At 39.1% G+C, this 23,135-nt stretch overlaps 1 protein-coding gene across 1 annotated transcript; it reads left to right on the top strand.

Annotated features, from left to right (window-relative positions):
* Nucleotides 1-1,041: 1,041 nt before the first annotated feature.
* On the top strand, nt 1,042-22,724 carry LDHB (lactate dehydrogenase B). Its single transcript, XM_047867799.1, has 8 exons — nt 1,042-1,164; nt 4,229-4,363; nt 11,714-11,831; nt 13,289-13,462; nt 15,118-15,291; nt 19,074-19,191; nt 20,641-20,764; nt 22,360-22,724. Exons 2-8 carry the CDS (start codon nt 4,235-4,237, stop codon nt 22,525-22,527), a joined length of 1,005 nt encoding a protein of 334 aa, XP_047723755.1. The 5' UTR covers nt 1,042-1,164; nt 4,229-4,234; the 3' UTR covers nt 22,528-22,724.
* The last annotated feature ends 411 nt before the right edge of the window (nt 22,725-23,135 follow it).

Genomic DNA, 23,135 nt, shown 5'->3' with positions numbered 1-23,135 from the left:
AATTTGCCTACTTGTCTCCTTTGAACTGGGAGAATCTCAGGGGGGCGTGGTGTTATATTCATCTTTGTACCTTCAATGCCTGGCACAAAATGAAATGCAAGCAGTAATTGGATTCATGATCATTTACATAAAAACAAACACAAAAAACTTCCCTTCACGTACAGGGTGTTTGCTAAACCTGAAAGCATTTTAAAACACACACACACACACACACACACACACACACACACACAACTGAAGCTAAATCTTCAGGATGCCTTCAACTGCTTATTCATTCATTCGTTCACCAACACTGTATTGTACTAGGCACTGAGCTGGGTGTTAAAGACACAAAGATGAATAATAACACTCGCCTTGGCAGTTGCTCAGGGACTAACAGAGAAAAAGCATGGTACCCCATTATCTTTCCTTGAGGGCAAAGCTGCCCTTGAGAGGATGTACATTTCTAGAGGAACTTCAGAAGGCAGGCACCAGGCCTTACAGACCTTGTCAGCCAACTAGTAGGAAATGGAAGGATATTTCCTGAATTAAGACTGGGGGCTTGGGGATGAGGGGTGGGGGTGGGGGTGGGAGTGGGGGTGGGGAGTAGTCGTTGTAGCAAATGAACTTCATCACCAAGAAAGCTGAAAATTGAAAATTCAGGCTTTCTTTCTCTCTCTCTTTTCTTTTTTTCAGTTTTATTTTTAAAAAACATTCGGAAGCACCAATACTATTCCAGGGGAACGTGCCGCCAACATCTTGGCTAAGAACGGCGGTCCTCTAAAGTTTATTTCTATTTGCACTAAATGCATCCAAACGAGAGCATGAGAGTCCAGAACAGCCAAAGATGGGCAAGTTGCAGGAATAACGGGGCTTCTGTGTTGAAGAGTCCGTAAACTGTGAGGCTGCAAAGAGCAGAGGCCGCCCTTGCCATCGGAAGGTGACCTCCTCACGTGGGGAGGGAGAGAGCGTGAGCACACTGGAGCCCTTGTCCTTGAAGGGGATTGAGCGAGCCGAGGGGAGGGGTAGGCGGCGATCGGGTTTCCAATCACAATAGAGGAAGCTAAGAGGCTGTGGGGCGTGTGGGCCCCGCCTCCTCCTCTCTCCTTGCAGATCCTGGGCCGGAGGAGACGCTTGCCTCTGACGGTGTCTTCTTCACGCGACACTTACAGCCGTTTCTCTCTGGTAGGTTTCAGCCCAGGACCCCGAGTCCTCGCTCAGGGACACCGGGGGGGGCGTGCAGGGGAGTCCTTGCGTAGCGACACTAGGGAGAGGGACCAAGAAGGACTGCCGCTTTCTGGGGCCTTTCGCCCTGAGCATCCGGCCTGGGCCTTGCTCAACCCCAGGGCGCGGGGGCGGCAGGCCGTGCCCTTCGCTGGGGAACGGGAAGGCAGAGCGAAGGGGCTGCCAGAGCCCCAGGCCTTGTCCTCACCGCCGCAGAGCTCGCCTCCAGCCTGCGCTGTATCAGGGCAGAGACTTGTTGCATTTGCAGCTTGCCCTTGACCGGTTTATGGCGGCCGCATCACCCCCAGTGCCTGCTGCTGGCCGGAGCCCGGACACGTGCTTGAGGAACTAGGGGCGGGAGAGGGAACCCGACAACAGTGAGGGCTGGCTGATCTCCAGCCTGGGTATTGGAATCCACCAGCACGGTAATGGACAAATGCCCCTGCTTTTGCGGGGACGGGGGTGAAGGATTGGCCCTGCGCTCCAGTTTTCACCCGGCCACAGATCCAGGCCTTCTTGGCGATGCAGGCCTATTCTCTTCTTCTGGCCTCCTTTCTGCATGCTTCGGGTGCTTTGTTTACTTGGCCAGCTTTGGGTGTTGGGAGTAAGGAAGGGCTGGAATTTTCCCTAGAGACTTCCTGGGAGATCTGTGTTTGCCGCCTTCCCTTGTGACCTGCTGCTCTCCGGGGGCCCGCGCGGGGAGGAAGAGGTGGCCTGTGGGCGGCAAGCGACGCAAGCTGCAATTAGGGCCCCGGGAGAGCTGGCGGGGGCGAGCGGGCGGGCTGGGACTTGTCTAGTGGAGGAATTATATGGCAAAACATGGCTTTTTAACCGGCCAAAATGGAGGGGTGGACTCCAAAAAGGACCTTTTTACCTGAACCTAAAGCTGTGGTTCATTGGCTCATTTCTAATGATTTATATGCGCCGGGAGGAGGTGGGGGTTGGAAGGATGTCCACCAGCGGAGGCGCTGGACCCGAGGTTGGGATGGAAAGGACGAAGAGTCAGCGACTGTTACCCTTTACCATTCTGTTTTTTATTATTATTTAAAATTTTTTAATGTTTATTTATTTTTGAGAGAGAGAGAGCATGAGCAGGGGAGGAGCAGAGAGAGAGGGAGACAGAATCTGAAGCAGGCTCCAGGCTCCAGAGCCCCACGTGGGGCTGAACCCACAAGCCCACGAGATCATGGCCTGAGCTGAAGTCCCAGGCTTAACCGACTGAGCCACCCAGGCACCCCAACCCTGTTTATCATTCTTTTTCCTTGCAGCCACCACTCAGATCTTGGCACAGACCTGCATATATAATAGAGAACATTTTCTTCTAATTTCTTATAACTCCTATTAAGGAAAAAATTTTAAAGCACTTTTCTCCAGCAAGATCTGAAAGAAAATATGTACTGGCTTCAGTCTCTAAACTGTAGTTTCTGAAGTTTCCAAAATTAATTTAGAAGGTTTGTCTGAACAACTAATCTGTATATAGCAACCGTTTCTGGGCTTTTCCTTTCCACCCTTACTGGATTCTATATACAAGGATCTTAAACCAGCTAGATGTAACGGAGAAAACATGAGTATTTTGTGTCTGTGTTCAACAAGAAAAGATGTGGTATTCATCAGATTCTGCTCAAAATGCAGGACGTGTGTGGATTTCTTTGTAAGACCATCCATTTGTGGAGACAATTGCACTAGGTTGACTATTTTTTCTTTAGCACTGGTGAGAAAACTGCAAAATAATCACTAAATGTAGTTCCTACAGATGGGGTACAATATTTTGGGCAGGAAAAATAGCTATAGAACAAAATAGTTGTCACATAGTTATCTTCCAAATTCAAGTACTTTATACCAACTTAGAGCCTTACCAACTCAGTTACTTAACATATACAGTTACTAAATGAGGTGTTGTTCCTTAGTCCACTGCAGATGTGAAACAAAAAAGGAGACTGGAAAGCAGGGCACAGTTTGAAATAGTTAAATAGGTACAGTGGACCTGACAATCTAGCATAAAAAGTAAAGAGAAAACTAAAATAATAATGGGTTACTATTATAAGGGATTGTTGCACTGAAGAAAGGGCTTTGTTGAGACCTGTACTCTCTCTCTTTAAGAAGTCAGGGCAGAATATTTTGTGTCCTAAGTTGCCACAGAATTGGCAAACAATTACTGAAGTTTATTTCAGTAACTTTTGCCATTTTAGTTATCCAGAAAATGCCCCTGATTATCTGACGTCACAGATAAATTTGCTGTTACCAGATGGAGTTTTCCAACAGATTTTCCTTTCTTTTTCTTTCTTTCTTTTTTTTTAATGACTGGAACAAAATTACAATTCAAAGGCTGATAGTCTCCTAATGTGACTCCCTGGAAGGAAAATGTATTAAGCGTGTACCTGCCTTCCAGTTAGCTTCCAAGGTGCACTAAGCGGAATTGAGAGTAATATTTCTGAAGATTTTACGTAAACATTCATCACCCTTTTCCTATCACTGTATGGATGTCCAGTACACTGTAACAGGTTTAAATGAGGCTTAAAGTAGAAGAACCATTCTCTATCTTCAAAGAGTGATAATAACCATTAGCAGTAGGAATTATATTCATGACTGGCCATTAATTCTTTTAGACCAAGCTTACATATGGGTTAATATGGGACCCTAATTCAGTTTACATAGTTACATATAAATTCTTTATGAGGGGAATGGAAACAAGTAGGCTAATCTAAATGTAAATATTCATGTCTTTCAGCCAATAAATGAACAGCCACAAGACAAAATTGTTGCAACTTGTTAAATACTAGCACAGAATCACAGGCTGAAGAGAAGCACCCAAATTCTTATGGCTTCGTGGAAATTTTTGTTTTAATGAAATTCTCTATTAAGCAGGCTACATGGTTCTTTAAATAGATTTTGTGTTGGAGAATGTCATTAGGGTAGTTTTCAACCATGCCATAGTTCAGAATTGCAACAGTAACATTTTATGGATTATTCCCATCTGGGTTTCACATGTGGGTGTATGTATAATGTTTTGATTCTTTTCTTACAGGGCACAATGGCAAGTCTTAAGGAAAAACTGATTGCACCAGTGGCAAAAGAAGAGGCAGCCGTCCCAAACAATAAGATCACTGTAGTGGGTGTTGGACAAGTTGGTATGGCATGTGCCATCAGCATTCTGGGAAAGGTACATTTCAAGAACACCATGCATGATAATTTCAGCTTGTGTATACAGTCTCTTTAGGCACTTCATGATTTTATTGTATCTTTTAAAAGATTTTTTTTCCTGAACAATTTTAAATAAGTTATAGACCTTATGACACTTCACCTTTAAATACATGAACATGCATTTACTGAGAATGCTTTCCTTATGTGACCACCATAGAATTACTATACTCAGGGATGTTAACATTGATACAATACTGTTATCTACTGCATAGTATTTGGAGTTAAAATTCTCCCAACTGTTTTATAGCTTCTTACAGTTGTTTTCACCCCAATCCCAAATCATATATTTTATATACTTGACATGTCTCTTCACTCTTCTTTAGTTTGGAACTGTTACTCAGCTTTCTTTGTCTGTCTTATCACTGACAATTTTGTAGAGTGCAAGTCAGTTTTGTAGAATGCCCATCAGTTTATGTTGGTCTGATGTTTCCTTGTAATTAGGTTCAGGTTAAATTTTGGGGTTATTAGGTGACGTCATCTTCTTCTTGGGGCATCACACACATCAGCACGTGACGATCAGCTAGTCTTATTACTGGTAGTACCCAAGATGCCCTGGTTTGAAGTGATGAGTACAAGATTTCTCCATTGCAGAGGTCCCTTTACCCTACATAATTAATAAATAATCTGCACAGGACTTGGTGAGGTTATAGAAATAACCTTCTAAGCCCTTCAGAGTACATTTCCTAATAGGACATAAATTCTCACATAATCAATACGGTTATCGGCATCAGGAGATTTAACACTGATGTCATACTGTTAGCACCTTCCACCCCTGCAGACTTTTCCCTATATACCTCCATAGACGTCTGGCTTCCCGTATATATACTCCAGGTAGGTCAGGCCATTGCTTTTTTTAGTCTCCAAGGACTTTTGAGGAAAGCGGTCTTTTCTTATTCACCTCACTGGATTGATTCCTTGAGCTTTCTGAAGGCTGCCTTAAATGTAGGAACCCTGCCCTCCCTAAAAAATGCTGCTTTGCTTTCAGTAGAGTACACTGTCCCTTTGTGTTATATCTGAAGGCTGCCCGAACAACCCTAGCCAAGTATGTTTCTGTTGCAAAGCTTAAATCCTCAAGGAACAATTGTATGCATTATCAAAGAAAACAAGTAAAATATGTAGTACACACCAATGAAGGTTTTCTGCTTTTATACTTTTCTAGGTAGTATTGACTTGGTGCCTGTTATTAGGATGGCTGCTTCCCAAATTGCAGGAAATTGAAGCAATCACAGTTTAGTGCTCACTGTTCATGCCAGTTAAAATGAAAAATATTCCAGCTTACCTGTCTTTTAAAACATTTATCGAATATGTACCATATTGAAAGTATTTTCATAAAACCCCTCATTTTAAACAACAGCCTCACAATGGGAGGTGTTCATATCCTATTTTCAGATGAGGCGGCTGAGGTATAAAGAGATCAAGCATGGGGCGCCTGTGTGGCGCAGTCGGTTAGGCGTCCGATTTCAGCCAGGTCACGATCTCGCGGTCCGGGAGTTTGAGCCCCAGGTTGGGCTCTGGGCTGATGGCCCGGAGCCTGGAGCCTGTTTCCGATTCTGTGTCTCCCTCTCTCTCTGCCCCTCCCCCGTTCATGCTCTGTCTCTCTCTGTCCCAAAAAATAAATAAAAACGTGGAAAAAAAAAATTTTTAAAGAGATCAAGCAGCCTGCCCGCTGTCACAGAGCCGAAGGGTAGAGGTGTGTTTGTGTTTTGTTTTTTAATTTAAGTAAACTCTACCCTCAACGTGGGGCTCGAACCCTCGACACGGAGATCAGAGTCACATGGTGCACCGCCTGAGAGAACGCAAGTTGCCCCAGTAGAGATGTATTTTCAACGCGGGTTCTGGACTCTTGAGCATAGCGCCTCCAGTTTCTTTTTATTCTGTGCTAGTATGTAGGCAGTTAAGAACATAAAGGTGTTAGTAAAATACGAGCTAAAGATGTTTCTTTCCTCCTGCTGATCGCAAAATTTGGATCTTTTGGGAAACAGCATCTGAGCCATCATTCCATGAAAAGTACCTCTGGTTTTCATTGCAAACTTAAAATCCCCTTCAGTCAATAGCTTGTGACTGTTTGCAGTTATGTAACACTTTAGCCCAGTTCTAGTGCATGGGAGAACAGCCCCAGCTGCTAACACAGTAGGAGTCTTCTAATTTCAATGCTACGAAGGAGTGGCTGCCTTTATTCAGAGACCATTTTACTAATTAAAAATGTTTAAATCTTATTTTAGTGGGTGAGGATTAAAGTGCTTCAGAATTAGGATTCATAGTTGGTAAGGATTATAAGTGCCACTGATTTAATAGATGAAAAGAACGGTGCCTACTCTGTCAGGGGTTCATATATGACTTCATTTACTCCTCAAAAGCTGGTGGGGCATTGCCATCTCTGTATTACAGTTGGAAAGAAACAAACTAGAAAGGTAAGCCACTTGGTTAAGATCACACAGAGATAGTAAGTTCCTGATCCGGTTTTGAGTCCATCACTGGACTGGTGTGCTTTACAGAGAATACGCATTGCTTTCTCCCCAGGAAGTGAGCCAAGCTGCGGCATCAGAGATAGAGAGGTGAGGAGGCCCACACCTTTGCTAGGCCTGAGAAGGCAACTGAGGCTCCCTGGTACAGTGTCCCATTACCACCAAAAACTCAAGTTATTTTTTGCTTCTTTTGCTCACTTTCCCCATCTTCATTGCCTTTATATTAAATGTAGTAAGCTTTGATAAAAATTGTAGCTCCTGTACTTGAACTTTCCAGTAGCTTCACAGGACACAGGATACAGTTCTCAAAATCTGAAACTTCACAGAGCAAGTTGGTGGAGAGCACACACACCTCCAGGGGGTACCATTCACACAGTGTTAGCAACACTTTTCCCATCTCTGAGTTTATCATTTACCATCTGTCATCTTTCTCCAAAATACCATGCTCATTTCTAAAAAACCCTTTTCCAGGAGTGCCTGGGTGGCTCAGTTGGTTAGATGTCCGACTTCTGCATAGGTCGTGATCTCATAGTTTGTGAGTTTGAGCCCCACATTGGGCTCTATCTATGCTGGCAGCTCAGAGCCTAGAGCCTGCTTTGGATCCTGTGTCTCCCTCTCTCTCTGTCCTTTCCCCACTCTCTCTCTCTCAAAAATAAATGAACATTAAAAAAGAGAGAGAGAAAAAAAAAAACCTTTTCCTTCCATTTTCTGTCAGCTGGAATGTTCTACCCTAGACCATCAATGTTGACTTCTTCCTTTTTGATATGCCTTTGTAGGTAGTCAGTCCCTGACTATCCAATATCAAGTTAACTTCCTTCCCAGAAACTTTATTTTATTCATTTATTTTTAAATAATGATCCTAATTCATCAACTACAGTAAATTTTTTTTAACATTTGTTTATTTTTGAGAGACAGAGTGTGCATGGGGGATGGACAGAGAAAAAGGGAGACACAGAATGTGAAGCAGGCTCTAGGCTCTGAGCTGTCAGCACAGAGCCTGGCGTGGGGCTCGAACCCACAAGCTGTGAGATCATGACGTGAGCTGAAGTTGGACACTTAACTGACTGAGCCACCCAGGTGCCCCCCTCTTCGCAGAAACTTTAACATCACCCTTCCTTATGGTCTTTTTAAAATGTTTTTATTTGTTTTATTTATTTTGAGAGAGAGAGAGAAACATGAGAGCGCCTGCAAGCTTGAACAGGGGAGGGGCAGAGAGAATTCAGAGCAGGCTTCCCACCATCGTGGAGTGAGGCTGGATCTCACTGTGAGATCATGACCTGAGCTGAAAGAGCCACCCAAGCATCCCTGCCTTATGGTCTTTATAGAACTTCACCCTCTGTTAGAAATCATCTCAAATTATTTGCTTACTTCCTGTTCCCTGAGATATTCCATGAGAGAAGCGACTTTGCTGAATTTGTTCATTACTGTGTTCCTGATTAGTAGAATAATGTCTGGCACATTTAGTAATCAGTATGTTTACACAAAAATAAATGTTTCTGCTATTCCTAGTAATCACTTACATTTTGTCAAGTTTCGGTCATAGCTTTTCCTTTTCCATGGCTTCTATTGCCAAATAGAACTCCTGCCCTACTGCCAATCACAGGCTCTCCATGTTAGCTGCCAAGGGGAGGCTGTGAATATTAACTGCATCATGTTGTCAGGGTCTTGCAGAACTTTCATTCAATGCAAGGTTATCATAAACCCTTAGCCTCAGTGTTGAGCTGCCGTGGAGTATCTATCCTCACTTACAGTCAGCTAGCCGTGTGCTGGTGGTACAGCTACGGCCTGAGAAGTCTCCTAGGAGCAATGCAATTACAGGCCTATTGTGAAGTAGTTTTAAGAGAACAGGACTTGACTTAAAAGTAGGACATCATTAAAATTTGGTACTTGTATAAGAACAGACCGATGAATAACATAGACTGAAAGCCCAGAAAAAGGCCCAAGCAGTATTTACTAATATAAGTAGCATTCCATGAATTACTGAATAAATGGTGCTTGTCCATTTAGTTCATTATTTGGAAAAAGTTATACCTTTTTCTTCCACAAAATTTCATGCAGATTAAGCACTTGAATGTAAAAATGCAACCATCAAATACCAAGGCATTGATGGCAAGTAATTTATTGGCTAAGAAGGTGAAGAGGTAAATATGGCCACCTCTGGTCCACACAGGACTTTAGATTAAAAGGTATTTTTGTTGTATGTTAAACAAAGGGTCAGATTCATCAGTGATGTTCTTGCCTTCTACCTGACCTGTTCCCTTAATAAGATTACTGCTTTCGCAATTAAGCCTTGCTATTTCAAACTGTTTAAAATATGTTAACAGCTTAAGTGAATTCATAGGCTTTATATTACAGGTTATTCCCTGCTTTTTGAAAGCTCCTGTTCCGCCATTTTGCTTTTACTGAAAGACCTCCATTAGTAGCTGTTTTCGCTAACCAAACGAAATCCCAAGAGGGAAACCCTTTTACCTCAAAAAGGTAAAAAAGCAAAAAGCAGTCAGAGTTTATTTTGTTACAGAGGCAGCACACACCCCAAGCAGTGAGTGGCCCCACCAAGCTCCTTCTCTGGGAACCACACCCACTCAGCATCTCATCCTCAAGCTGCTCAGCTTTGAACTGAGTATCTATGCTGTACCTAAATTGAATTCTGTGCATCTGAGCAAAATGTGTCCTGAGGTATCATAAAAGCCTAAGAGAGGCTATTTTGGGATTTGAGAATTCTCAAAATTTTCCCATATAAGTTAATGGTAATTGCTTCTGTTTTATGCCGTTTCTGCTTACAAAAGTGTTGATAGAACATTCTACTTTATGATAGCGGGGGAAACCTGTGTATGAACACAGAAGGAGATTTATTTCAGTCCAACAAGTGTTGGTACTTAGTCACATATCTTCTGTTTTGCCTACCCCCACACTCGGAGGATATTCAGTCGTGCAGATGCAGCTAAATTCAGTGCTGCGATTATTTTTTTCAAGTGTTGCATCTCTTCCTTCCTTGCCAGCTGAGGATGAGCTTCTCAGCCAGTTCTCTACACCCACTGGCTGAAACAAAAGACAGGATCTGAGATCCTGTGACATCCTTTTCCACTTAAGCCCGAAATTGTTTTGCCATGCTGACTTTAGCAGCACACATGTGGTGTTACTAAAATAAAAGTGATATTCCGAGTGCTTAGTACTTTGACAGAATATTATGGCTATTATTAATTTATAATGTATTGATTTAAGGTTTAAAAAACACAAATGAGGGTTTGTGGGATCTTGTCAGAGGCTGCAGAGGAACAAAACCATTTAAAAAGTATCAAAACCTATTTTTAAATAAAACTTGCTACCAATCAATGCCAGTATTTGATAGATGTGGAAATGAGAATATAGTTACTCAGTAATCCCCAATTCACAAAATGGTTACTTCATAAATTTGCAAGTCAATCTGTTGCTTGGAATTAACACATTGGGAGGTTCAAGTCTCAGAAACCCTCACAAGCAAGCCTATTATAACTCACTTCTTGAGGCTAGCAAGCCACTGGGATTCTAGAGACTGCACGGTGCTCATTTGTTGGCTTCTACAGGGAGCAGGACCTGCTTTGACTGGTAAACTAAAGGAGGTCAAGTTTTCTTACTGCTTTCTCCCTCTGCTGGCCAGCCCTCCAGACTCCCTGAGTTCCACCTTGGACTACTCTACCTTTCCCTTCAAAGTGCTTTCTGAACCCAATTACCTACCCTTTTCACTATCAACACCCCTCTCCTGTATATCTGATGACACTATCCTTAGAAGCAGTATCTGCATTTTTAAGTGGGCTTCAGTCTTGATATATCATATTAAGCTAATTCTTTTGCTAACAGCCCTGAAGACAGTAAAGGCAAGGACTCTAGTTAATTTTGGTGGGAGGGATAACTACTTTTTACAAAGGTTTCACAAATTTGAAAGCTGAAAGGTTGTTTGGATACATCTAGACTAACAACCTCCCCCCTCCTTACATTTCCAAGAAGAGATCAAGTTCTTACTAAAGTAAATATCATACGTGATTGATAAAAGGATAACCCAAGGCTTTGTTTTCTCCCATTCTTCATGTAAAGATATAGAGAACATGTAAACATAAAACATGTTACATATAAAACGTTTTATGGAATATAAAATTATGACACTGGATCAAGATTAGATAGTATATTTGTTGACTTAGACTTTTATTTTGAATGAGTAGCAGAGGATGACAATTGGAATAGAAAACAAGAGAGCTTAGAGAGTGGGGAAGTTTGGGTTGATCACAGGAGAATCTGCTCCTCCTGGACCCTCCCATCCATAGGATGCCTCTTCCTTTCCCCATCATGACAGGTCAGTTCAAGACAACCTGGGGAGTTCAGGCTCCAACCAGGGCTTCAAATTCTACTCTATGCTCAAATTATTGATGGTTTGAACCAAATTTTTCCTTTGAAAAACCCTCCAAACTGGAGGTGACTTTAGTGATGGACACTGCCCAGGGTTGCTTCTGGGTCTGGGTGAATCTTCACCAACCCTCATTAATGGGAAGTCTTGTATATTCTAAGACTACTGTTTAACTGTTGGTTTCATGAGAAATCTTTGTCTACATATTCTTAAAGTGATTTGTATCATGGTAATTGAATCCTAGTTGAGTACTAGAAGGTAAAATTTAGAAAAATCAATGTTTTAAATCTTAATAATCATAATTCAAGACTTTTTCATGCAGTTTAAAGAGCACACCTAACTCCATGGTAGAATTCTCAGGGTTTTTAGACACTTGGTACTTAGCCATTTAAAAGGTCCCTGTTGTGCTTCAGCTGAGGTGCCCTCAAATGGCTTAGGGTTATAACACCTGTTCTTGTGTTTCTAGTCTCTGGCTGATGAACTTGCCCTTGTGGATGTTTTGGAAGATAAACTCAAAGGAGAAATGATGGATCTGCAACATGGGAGCTTATTTCTTCAGACACCTAAAATTGTGGCAGATAAAGGTAGTTGCATTCCATGCCCAAAGTGATCTAATAATAGATGCCCTTACTCTAATATAAAATTACTCTTCTATCCTGGTGAATCTAGCGTTGGTGGTTTTTCTTTCCTTCTCAGTTCAATTCATCCTCAAGGACAAACGCAAGTATTACCTCTATGAATTCTTCCCACATGATTTCCACACATCTGATGCATAACATTTTAGGAAATTGTATCATAATGCTTGTTTATGTGTATCTGAGAACAAGAATGTTTTAGACCCCCAAAAATATGTGCACAGAGTAATTGGAGTGCTTTGAAGAAGCAAAATAAAATTCATATTCTGTCCCTGTTCTGGGTTAACACATGTATGCAGTGATATTGCCACCATAGCAGTATCTAAAGAAGAAATGTGGGCCTCAAAATCATTTCTATTACTCATAGCTGCTCTTCATTGAATTACTAGTGTCTGGGTACTGTGAATTTTTTGAATATCACATTTTACCTCATTTTCCCAACCAGCCTATGAGAGATAGATCTTATTACCTTCTTGTTGTAAGAAGAAACTGATAAAAATATTAATAATCATCAAAAGTCACATAGCAATACAGTTTATGATGTGACTCAACCATAGCTATTGAATCTAATGATCGCAATCAGGTCAAAATGTCTACATTTTGGGAAGTGTGGCACACTTCCTTGAGGAAGAAAATATTCTCCAGAGAAACACAGCTGCTAAAAGTGAATAGGCTTCCTCAAAATATTGAGTATTAGAAATTAGTTTCCAGCCAACAACAAATTAGTTTCTCTGCCTTCCTTCCCCTTCATAGATTGGATTAACATTACAAACCTAGAAGTGTCCTTAAGTCCCTTTTTTTGTTGGAGGGCTGCCTGTTGAACTTTGGACTCACTGTTCCTGTTTTATCAAATTACTAGCAATCTAATATTCTCTAAAGTCAACAGCATTTTGAATTTGTTAGCCAGAAACATAATTTAAGGCCTTCTTTATTTCCCCGGTCCGTTCTCCAAGCCAGTTGGATTGCTTCTATGTAGCTCAAAGAGGAAGAAGTCATTTCTCTTGAGCATCGGACTTCAAATCCTTATAATATTGAATTCTTGCATACGTAATTCTTACATAAGTTCTAGAAGCTTCTGTATGTTCAGTTTCTAGAGTATCTCATATATGATGTATTTTGATGCAGAGTTGTATTTAAATTTTTTTTTTTTTTCAACGTTTATTTATTTTTGGGACAGAGAGAGACAGAGCATGAACGGGGGAGGGGCAGAGAGAGAGGGAAACACAGAATCAGAAGCAGGCTCCAGGCTCTGAGCCATCAGCCCAGAGCCCGACGCGGGGCTCGAACTCACGGACCGCGAGATCGTGACCTGGCTGAAGTCGGACGCCTAACTGACTGCGCCACCCAGGCGCCCCAATGCAGAGTTGTATTTAAAGTACCTTCTCTTTTTCCTCCTCTTCTTCAAGATTACTCTGTGACTGCCAATTCTAAGATTGTGGTGGTAACCGCAGGAGTCCGCCAGCAGGAGGGGGAGAGCCGGCTCAACCTGGTGCAGAGGAATGTTAACGTCTTCAAATTCATTATTCCTCAGATAGTCAAGTACAGTCCTGATTGTATCATAATTGTGGTCTCCAATCCAGGTATTTTATTACAGTGATGTCTTCAGGTTCATTCCTGTTAAGTTAAATGTTTTGGGGTTTTGTTTTATTTTGTTTTTTGGCTTAAAAAAATATGTTCTAGTATTTGACTAGCAGAATCAATTCTTGAAGTAATACTTGTGTCTTCTGTTATTGACCACAAAAGACTAGTGTTTTCAAAACAAATGGCAGAGTCTGAGGCCAAATGTTTAAAACTGTGAGAAGAGTTCTGTATAAAACAGTTGCATCTGTTTCTTTCATCAGAGTTTGTTGCAGAGTCTAGAAGCTTTTTAAATTTTCTAGGAAGATTATCCTGGGATTTGTAATGAAACATTGAAAGGTGGCTTCTATTTGTAAGAAACATTTTAGCATATTTGACCTTCTGCTGGCCAAAAAGTGTGTTCTAGTGGCATTGAATTTGAGAGTAGCTTAAAAGCCATTAGTGAGTCTAATTTTAAAGATAGAAATAGACTATCTTGATGGACAAATACATGCTAATGCCAAATGTTACTTGCTTTTTTCGTTAAATCAACATTTGCAAAATAAACATTAAAACTTCTGGTTAGAGAGGACTAAAACTTCTGGTTAGAAAGAATTGCATTATTTCATCTCAATAGTCAGAAGCCACTCTCTGTTTCACACTTGTGTCTATAATTTGCCATCAAACATACTGTTTATTGGTGAGCATAGTAGATACATTGATAAAATGATAAAACCAATGGTTTCTGACACTTCATGTTGAGAAAGATTGTGAATAAGAACCAGGAGAATCCTTATGGCTTGGGGAATATTGAGACTTGGGAATCAGCAAGGATAGAGATTCTATTAGTATTATTGTCGGCAATCCTGGATGGGGGTTACTAAATAGCTCACTCTTATATATGAAACTTGTTGCAAGTACATAGTGGCAGATAGGCTTGGAACAGGAGTAGCAGATAGCTGGCACTCAGGAAGTTGCTGTATCCTGTGCCTAACGCAGACATTATTAACTGGTTATACAACTTTCCAGGTATAGCTTCAAAGTCTTAACTCTCCAGAGAGTTACTCCCACCCAATCAAAGTTGCCAAGGAAGAGTTTATAATATCCCATCCAAAATGACCTTAAAATATCATAACCAAGGTCTATATATGTGTGGAGGTGGAGATTGCAAGATTAACCTCTTGCCTTCCTTGTGTGCACATTTTATCCTTTTGACAGCTTAGCCTGTAAGTGCTGTGATCCTGTCTAGACCAGCAAGTTTTACTCTACGAAGTCTCAGGGCTGTGCCACATCAGGATAGAAGTTCTATCCTAGATGTCCTTTCATTAAATACTACAAAATGTAAATCCTTGTATTATCACAATTGCTTACTGATTAGTATTTTGTGCCCAGGAAAATGTGTAGTAGTGTGTCTTAGTAATTTAGTAACCGATGGTTTTTGGGTTACGATGACATTTATTACTGTCATGGAACATTACAATCGGAAGAAATTTATGGGACGATCTGGATCTCTCTTACCTCCATTATCCCCAAACTCTGTAAAGTCAGTGTTCACATCTTTCTGGCTGCATCTCAGTTGAAGGCTGGAAAAGTTGGGGAGGAGGAAGCTCCTCCCCATAATTGATGTAGCAGTTGAAATCAGTTTTGATTTAGTCACATATTTTTTTAAACCTTTTAGTGGATATTCTTACATATGTTACCTGGAAGCTAAGTGGACTGCCCAAACACCGTGTGATTGGAAGCGGGTGTAATCTGGATTCTGCTAGATTTCGTTATCTTATGGCTGAAAAACTTGGCATTCATCCCAGCAGCTGCCATGGATGGATTTTGGGAGAACATGGCGACTCAAGTGGTAAAGAAAAAATCCATAATATTCTTATGTGTACTTATGGTATTATTCTTGCCATTCTGAATTTTTTGTTTTTCAGTTTAATTTTTCTATTATTTTCACATACTTCATGTTACAAATAAGTAATTTGTGGGAGAATATTTTGAAAGTGACTAGGTAAATATGTATACATTCCTTATCAGTTTTTTGCCTGCTAAGTTTAATATTCATTGATAATTCTTTATTAAATAAATTGTTACTATAGTTGTCAGACACAATATTCAATCATTCCTTCTCTATTTATTATGTTCTACTGTAAAAGAGAGCTTTATCTTCCCCAGTTATGTATTCATTTACTTATATAGATGTGAACTCATATTTCTTTATTTTATTCCACAAATGTTCTCTTGCTGTCATCGTAATGCAGAAATTGTCCCAGATTAGGCAAGTAACAGGCTCTTCAAACTGGCTCCTGTGTCTTTTTGACATATCCCAGCATTTTTTGAGCACTTCTTTGTGTCTGGGACAGTAAAGTACACCACATTGGTGTTATACTTATTGGTGCTATACCTCCCTGTTCCCTGCACGTGCCGTGTTTCCTTCGAGGAGGAATGGTGTTTAGAAACCAAGATCTCCTAGGTTTGCTCATGATCCTGGTATGTCTCTGCTTCTAGGTCCTTTCAGTGGACAGAGGTGTTATATCCATTATTTTTATTGAAGGGGGAATAAATGGGTAACAAAAGCTTTTACATAACCAGTGTGTTATTCTATAGTGTAAAATAAATCTTGCTTTAAATTAAACCTGATTTGGGGGCACCTGGTTGACTTTGTCGGTAGAGCATCCAACTCTTGATCTTGACCCTGGGGTCGTGAGTTCAAGCTCCACAGTAGGCATGGAGACTACTTGAAAAAAAAGAAATGAGGAAAAAAAATGAAATCTGATTTTTAATAAGTCATTAATAACTGTCATTTAAGTAGGAAAAGATCATTTGGTAAATATCTCAAATATGTTTTTAGGAATTTAAAAAGAATTATTGGACATAAATTAATCATTATAAAAAGACCGACATTAAAGTTATATTGCACTCCAATTCTTTTATAATGCTTTTTTTGAAACAGTTAAAAAAACATTTCTTTAAGTTAATATTTCTCCTTTCATTTAAGTTAATAATTCTGTTCCATGGGATACAGAAATATTAAATAAATAGGGCTGGTTCAGTCGGAAGAGCATCCAACTCTTGATCTCAGGGTCATGAGACCTGAGTTCAAGCCCTGCATTGAGCTCCACTCTGGGTCTCTGGGTGTGGTGCCTACCATATATATATATATATATATATATATATATATATATATATATGTGTGTGTGTGTGTGTGTGTGTATACACACACGTATCTATGTATATATGTATATGGCATATACATGTGTGTATATACACATATATACATACGTACATACATACGTATGTATATGTGTGTATATACACACATATATCTAAAATTTAAAAATAGGGGTGCCTGGGTGGCTCAGTTGGTTGAGTGTCCGACTCTTGGTTCAGCTCAGGTCATGATCTCACGGTCCGTGAGTTTGAGCCCCACGTTAGACTCTGTGCTGACAGTGCAGAGCCTGCCCTCTCTCTCTCTCTCTCTCTCTCTCTCTGCCTCTCTGCCCCTCCTCCCCTGCTCACTTTCTCTGTCTCTCTCAAAGTAAATAAACTTTAAAAAAAATTTTAATTAAAAATTTAAAAAATAGTAAAATAAAATTTAAAAATAAACTTAAAACATTTTTAAATGAATCGATATTTCTATTCCAAACAATTTGATGTAAAAACACTTATGAACAATTCTGATTTTATCTTATAACTTTTAAGCCTATTAAACTAAAATACATTGTGTAGGCTAATGGTGTAAAACTGTAATTGTCCACAATACTTTAATACTGATGATCGTCTTTATTTTACTACATTCATATCTGTCCTATTTGCAAGGAACTATTTTCTCCCTAAAAGGTTAAGGTATAAATTTTCTTTTGAATTTAGTGAGAGTATAATGTGATTTTAGTTAAGCATTTGCTTTGGTGTAAGAATTTGGACTTGTGACTATTGTATTTGTGCTTTTTTATATAATCATGCTAATTATTATTCAGGCACCTTGTACCACTTCATTTGAGAGTTCCTAATATCCAAGGATTTGCTTGAATTTACAGCCTATATAAAAAACTCTCTAGTGTACAGTGAAAATTCAATCAATGCTAGTTATTATACTGTGTGGTTATTAGAACCACACATCTAGAAGTGATAGTATGTGTCCTACAGTTTAAGGCTTGCATCATAATGAAGAAGATAAGGCAAAGCAGGAGTAGTGGCTTATTAAAGATCCTTCAGCAGTTAGTGGCATATCCAAAAGTAGAATCATGTCTTCTGACTCCTATCCAGTCTTCTATTCACTCATCACTGTCATTTTTTCTGAAACGCTTTTTTTTTTTCTATTTCCACATTGGACCTGTATTGTGTACAACCCTGACATTGATTATGTAGATTTCATAGTTTCATCAAAAGCCATGAGAGTACCTTAGTTTTCCCAAGAATTAGCCTGAGTTCACAGAAGTGGTGGACTTAAAAGGGAGTCTTGTTTGGGCATGGGTAGCTTTGCCCTTCATAGCTAGTTTTAGCCATACTAGACTTCACCCATGCTTTTGCTCATATTTCCTGAGTTTACAGTGCTCTCCTCCAAAGGTCCCTGAGGAACCATACTTATTTCTCAAGCTCCTCTTCAAATGCTTATTTTTTGTAGCCCCCTTTTTTTAATGTTTATTTTTGAGCAGGGGAGGGGCAGAGAGAGAGGGGGACAGACGATCCGAAGTGGGCTCTACACTGACAGCAGAGAGCCAGATGTGGGGCTCGAACTCACGAACCATGAGATGAGCCAGAGTCGGATGCTCAACCAACAGCCACCCAGGCATCCCTTTGCAGCCCTTTCTGACACCCTTTACCCTTAAATTAAAGCAGACTCTTAAGTTTTATTATCCTTTCTCCATACTTCCGTGATAGCTCATCCCATTGCTTTACTTTCCTTTACCTGCTTCTCCCAGTAAATTCTGAGCTTGTCGACAGCACAGAACACGTCCTCATTCATTTTTGTATATCTGCCTCTTTAATATAATATATACTTTTGGCTGGGTAAAGGTAAGGCTGGCGCAGGTAAGGGTGTTCTTACGCATCAAGCCCTCCAAAAGATGTAGTCAGTCACTGATAGACCTTTGCTGTGCCTCTGGAGGCATTCCTGGAACTATTTGATCCAGTTAGGACCAGAAAAATTCACTGTGGTTACATGGAGTTTCGTTCAAGGGATGGACTAAAGTTGGGACATGAAAAGAGATAATTAGAGTATATTTGGACCTTATCATAGGATTTTTTTTAAACTTTGCTCCAGAAGAAAGAGGTTTATTATGTAAGAAAAATAAGTAGGAAGTTAACAATTTCTCAAATCTAAAGTTTAGGGTAGTCCTGAACTGAAACCCATTGTGATTTCACAAACCTAGAGGGAGGCAAGGAGTTTCATATTCTCTGTAAGTAATGACACAATAATTCTGTGTTGCACCAAAATGGTTGAAAGTTAAAATGTCAAATGTGTGGCTGTTTGAAAGCACATGTCTGCCTTTGGGGGAAAGTTTACTGGGCCATTTGTCTTGGGAGCAGTTTCAGGGGGAATTCACTAAGTTGCCTCTGAGGTGAAATCTGAGCTAAGAGAAGAAAATAGGTTTTAAAATAGTGTCAGAAATCTATGAAATGTTTATCCTTTTTCTCCAGTGGCTGTTTGGAGTGGAGTGAATGTGGCAGGCGTTTCTCTGCAGGAACTGAACCCGGAAATGGGAACAGACAATGACAGTGAAAATTGGAAGGAAGTGCATAAGATGGTGGTTGAAAGGTAAGTAGGGAGGGGTTGATTTAAAATGGTTAGTTTCATCTTTATTCAGATAAAATTAAGCTGCCATATAAGTCCCCCTAGGGAAAGCAAATATTTTTCTGGAGAAATTCTGTTCTATAGGGAACAGGAGCAAAATGCGGAATTAACAAGTGAGAAGGGAGAAAGGCTTCCCAATTGTCTCTTATCGATAAATAACGTTGACTTAACCTAGAACCTGGACACTGTCTCGTCATTGCCTAAAATGAATGCTTTCTGATTGATTGCTAAAAGTATGAAAGCTGTGCTGTATTTACCTTTCCACACTTAACTAAAGAGGTCTCCCTCTTTAATCTCTCTCTCTCTCTCTCTCTTTTTTTTTTTAAACTAACCATCTTCCCTTCTGTGACCTTCATGCTTATAAAATAAGGTTTCATTCTGGAATAGAGTAAAGGATTATGGGCTTGGATTCAAATCACGACACTGGCACTAACTACAGTCTTGCAGAAGCCATTTAACTTTGAAGTTAAATCTCAGTTTTGTCCCCTGTAAAGTCATATGGTAATAGAATTATTATAAAAATTGAGTCACAAACACATACATAACACTGGTGAGCATTTAATAAATGTTGGCTGTTATTATTTGCAGAGAATTGCTACAAGACTTTCTGAAACATGAAATTGTTTTGCTTAGTTTAAATGTAATGATTTTTTTTTTTTGAGGAAAAGATTATTTAAACCTGTGAAAAGATTATTTAAAACTTAGCATTTCAGTTAACGTAATCCCTTTATTTTACAAATGAGAAAACTGGGACTCACCCTGGTAATATAACTTGCACAAGGTCTCCTAGCCAGTGATTGCATTAAATGCCAGTTTCCTAAATTCTAATCTTGGTTACTCCTGCTACACCATGACCAGAGCCGTTGTGGGTTTCAAGGTGTAAATTTTAAGCTCAGAAAATTGCCAAGCAAGGTATTGTCTTCACTGTGCTGTTACCTTAGTTAGTCATAGTATTCTAGGTGACAGTAAGTGGAACCTCAAAATCAAGGTATATTTTGTCCTTGGAATATGAAGGTCCTTTTTTCATTGTTTCCTGATTTCCTTAATAACTTTGGGAATATTTATGTTTATGAATATGAAAACTTGTTGGAAAAAATATTTTTACCACTGTGACTTTGTAAATGTTCATGCATATAATAAGCTGTTTAAATTTATCGAAACATTCATATAAGAGCCTTCTAGGTAGTGTTTATAACTTTAAACATTTTTACATGTATGTTAAGTCATTTAACAAACTTGTAAAATAGATACCATTGTTATCTTCATTTTATAGAAGAGGACACTGAGATAAGAAAGGTTTACTGAAGATTGCACAGTTAATAAGAGACAGAGCAGAAGCCAAATCCAGAGTCCAGTTTCAGTAATTATTAAGTCTGATTTCAATGATCTCTTTATGATTCTTTCTTTCCTTAGTGCCTATGAAGTCATCAAGCTAAAAGGATATACTAACTGGGCTATTGGATTAAGTGTGGCTGATCTCATTGAATCCATGTTGAAAAATCTATCCAGGATTCATCCAGTGTCAACAATGGTGAAGGTAAGAGAAACTGTAACAAATATAATATAATTTTTAGTATTATATTCTATGAATAGATTTATTTAAAGAAGGACAAGATAGTCTGATTTTTTCTGAATCTCAAAAGTTTTATGGAAATTTCTTTTTTTCCCCTTGTTATTAAATATTAACTGTGAATCTTTTTTGACACATTCTCAAAATGTATAATAGCTCAAGTTGACATATTAATCTATAGATTGCCTTTGCAGTATCTGATACCTTAGCAAATTTAGTTCAGTTTAAAAGCTATGATATACCTCAGTAGAAAATGATTATTTTTCAATAAAATTAAGATTGTATTAAAACATTGTGTGACTTAACTGATTCATTTTCCACAAGTTAGTGGCAGGGGTGAAAACATAAGAGGAAAATGCAGTAGATTAAATGAAATATGCAAAAGAAAGATATAGAAGTATTTAGTGGTAAAGTGTGGTATCAGGTGTTTGTGGTTTTTTTAAATACTATAGCAAAACTTAAAATAAGTATGGCAAAAATTTGATAACTCCATTCAGACTTGGAGTGCATGTTTGGAATTTGTTTATCTCTATTTTGATGTATGTTCAAAAATGTGTTTTTATTTATTTTTTAAATGTTTATTTATTTATTTTGAGAGAGAGAAAGAGAGAGTGTGAATGGAGGAGGGGCAGAAAGAGGAGGGAGAACCCCAAGCAGGCTCCATGCCACCAGCACAGAGCCCAACACAAGTTTCAATCTCACAAACTGTGAGATCATGACCTCGAGCCAAAATCAAGAATCAGATGCTTAACTGACTAAGCCACCCAAGTACCCTGTATATACAAAAATTTTGGAATTAAAAGTTTAAAAAATAGGAGCACCTGGCTGGCTCAGTTGGGAGAGCATGTGACTCTTGATCTTAGGATTGTGAGTTCGAACCCCACGTTGGGTGTAGAGATTAAATAAATAAACTTTTTAAAAAGTTTAAAAATATATATAAAAGTAACTTGTTTGATATAATTAAATAATCCAGTTAGTTATATGGTTAAATTAACCCTGTGAATAAATTGATTGCTTTATAGAAACTGATAAAGTATTTTGGAAATTGTACTATTTTTTCAGCAACTCTTGGATGTTGCAGAAATCTTGCCTCTGAGTGGCTTCCAATTACTTATTGGAATTAAGTGGCTTCCAATTACTTCCAATTACTTATTCTTGGTCAGCTATCATCTGAAATTCCTGAACTAAATAATTTTTAAAAATTTAGGATTTCATGAAAAGCAGCCCATTAAGAAACACATTAGAGTGCAATTTAATGTGAAGACATATATGAAATTTTATTAAAGTATATCTAAGCAGAGAGGGATGTGTCAATAAATGTAATAAAGTACTTACTACTTTCTTAGAAATTTCTAGTTTTATCCTTTATTTTGTATATTCTTTGTATAAAATCAAATTCAAAATGTAAGTATTTAGAAAATATAGGCCTGTAAGTGTTGAAAATTAAAGGATGAATTTGTGTTTATCTTAATTCCTACATTTCTTTCTGTTTAAACATAGGATCTGTGATAATTCTTATCTGTGGTTTCATTTCTTAGTCTGTATTTCTCTTGTTCTGACAGGGAATGTATGGGATTGAGAATGAAGTCTTCCTGAGCCTTCCATGCATCCTGAACGCTAGGGGATTAACCAGTGTTATCAACCAGAAGCTGAAGGATGATGAGGTGGCTCAGCTCAAGAAAAGTGCCGATACTTTGTGGGACATCCAGAAAGACCTAAAAGACCTGTGACTTCTGGCTTCTAAGCTATAGAAATTTAAAACTACAATGTGATTAACTGTGAGCCTTTAGTTTTTCATCCGTATACATGGATCACAGTTTGCTTTTATCCTGCTAAATATGTGAATCTGGGCTCACAGAATCAAAGCCCATGCTTGGTTTAGTGCTTGCAATATGAGCCCTTGAACAAATAAAATTATCTTAGTGTGCTTCTGTTTCTGGGATTATTTCTTTAGTGACTTCTGAAAGATTTCAGTCAATATTTCAAATAATTCTTCCCCCCTCATAAAATTTCCTAAATTTGATCATCTCACTCCATTTTCTACATTTGTTCCTCCAAACAGCATGCTCTTTGTTACAATATATGACATGATTTTGTTACTGTCATCTTAAGAATATGATTACCCTTTTATTTATAGAGACATAATTTTTTTAGAGCAATTTTAAGTTTACAACAAAATTGAGAGGAAGGTATAGTGATTTCCTGGATAGATGATTCTGGACTGCTGTGCATTGTATGATGGTTAACAGCATCCCTAGCATTTGCCTATGAGATGCTGGTAACCCATCCCTCCCCCTAGTTGTGTCAAACCCAAATGTCTGCAGACATGCTAAATGTC

The sequence above is a fragment of the Prionailurus viverrinus genome, chromosome B4 (genome assembly GCF_022837055.1).
Source record: "Prionailurus viverrinus isolate Anna chromosome B4, UM_Priviv_1.0, whole genome shotgun sequence".
Taxonomy (NCBI): domain Eukaryota; kingdom Metazoa; phylum Chordata; class Mammalia; order Carnivora; family Felidae; genus Prionailurus; species Prionailurus viverrinus.
This window is presented reverse-complemented; position numbering and strand designations above follow the sequence as displayed.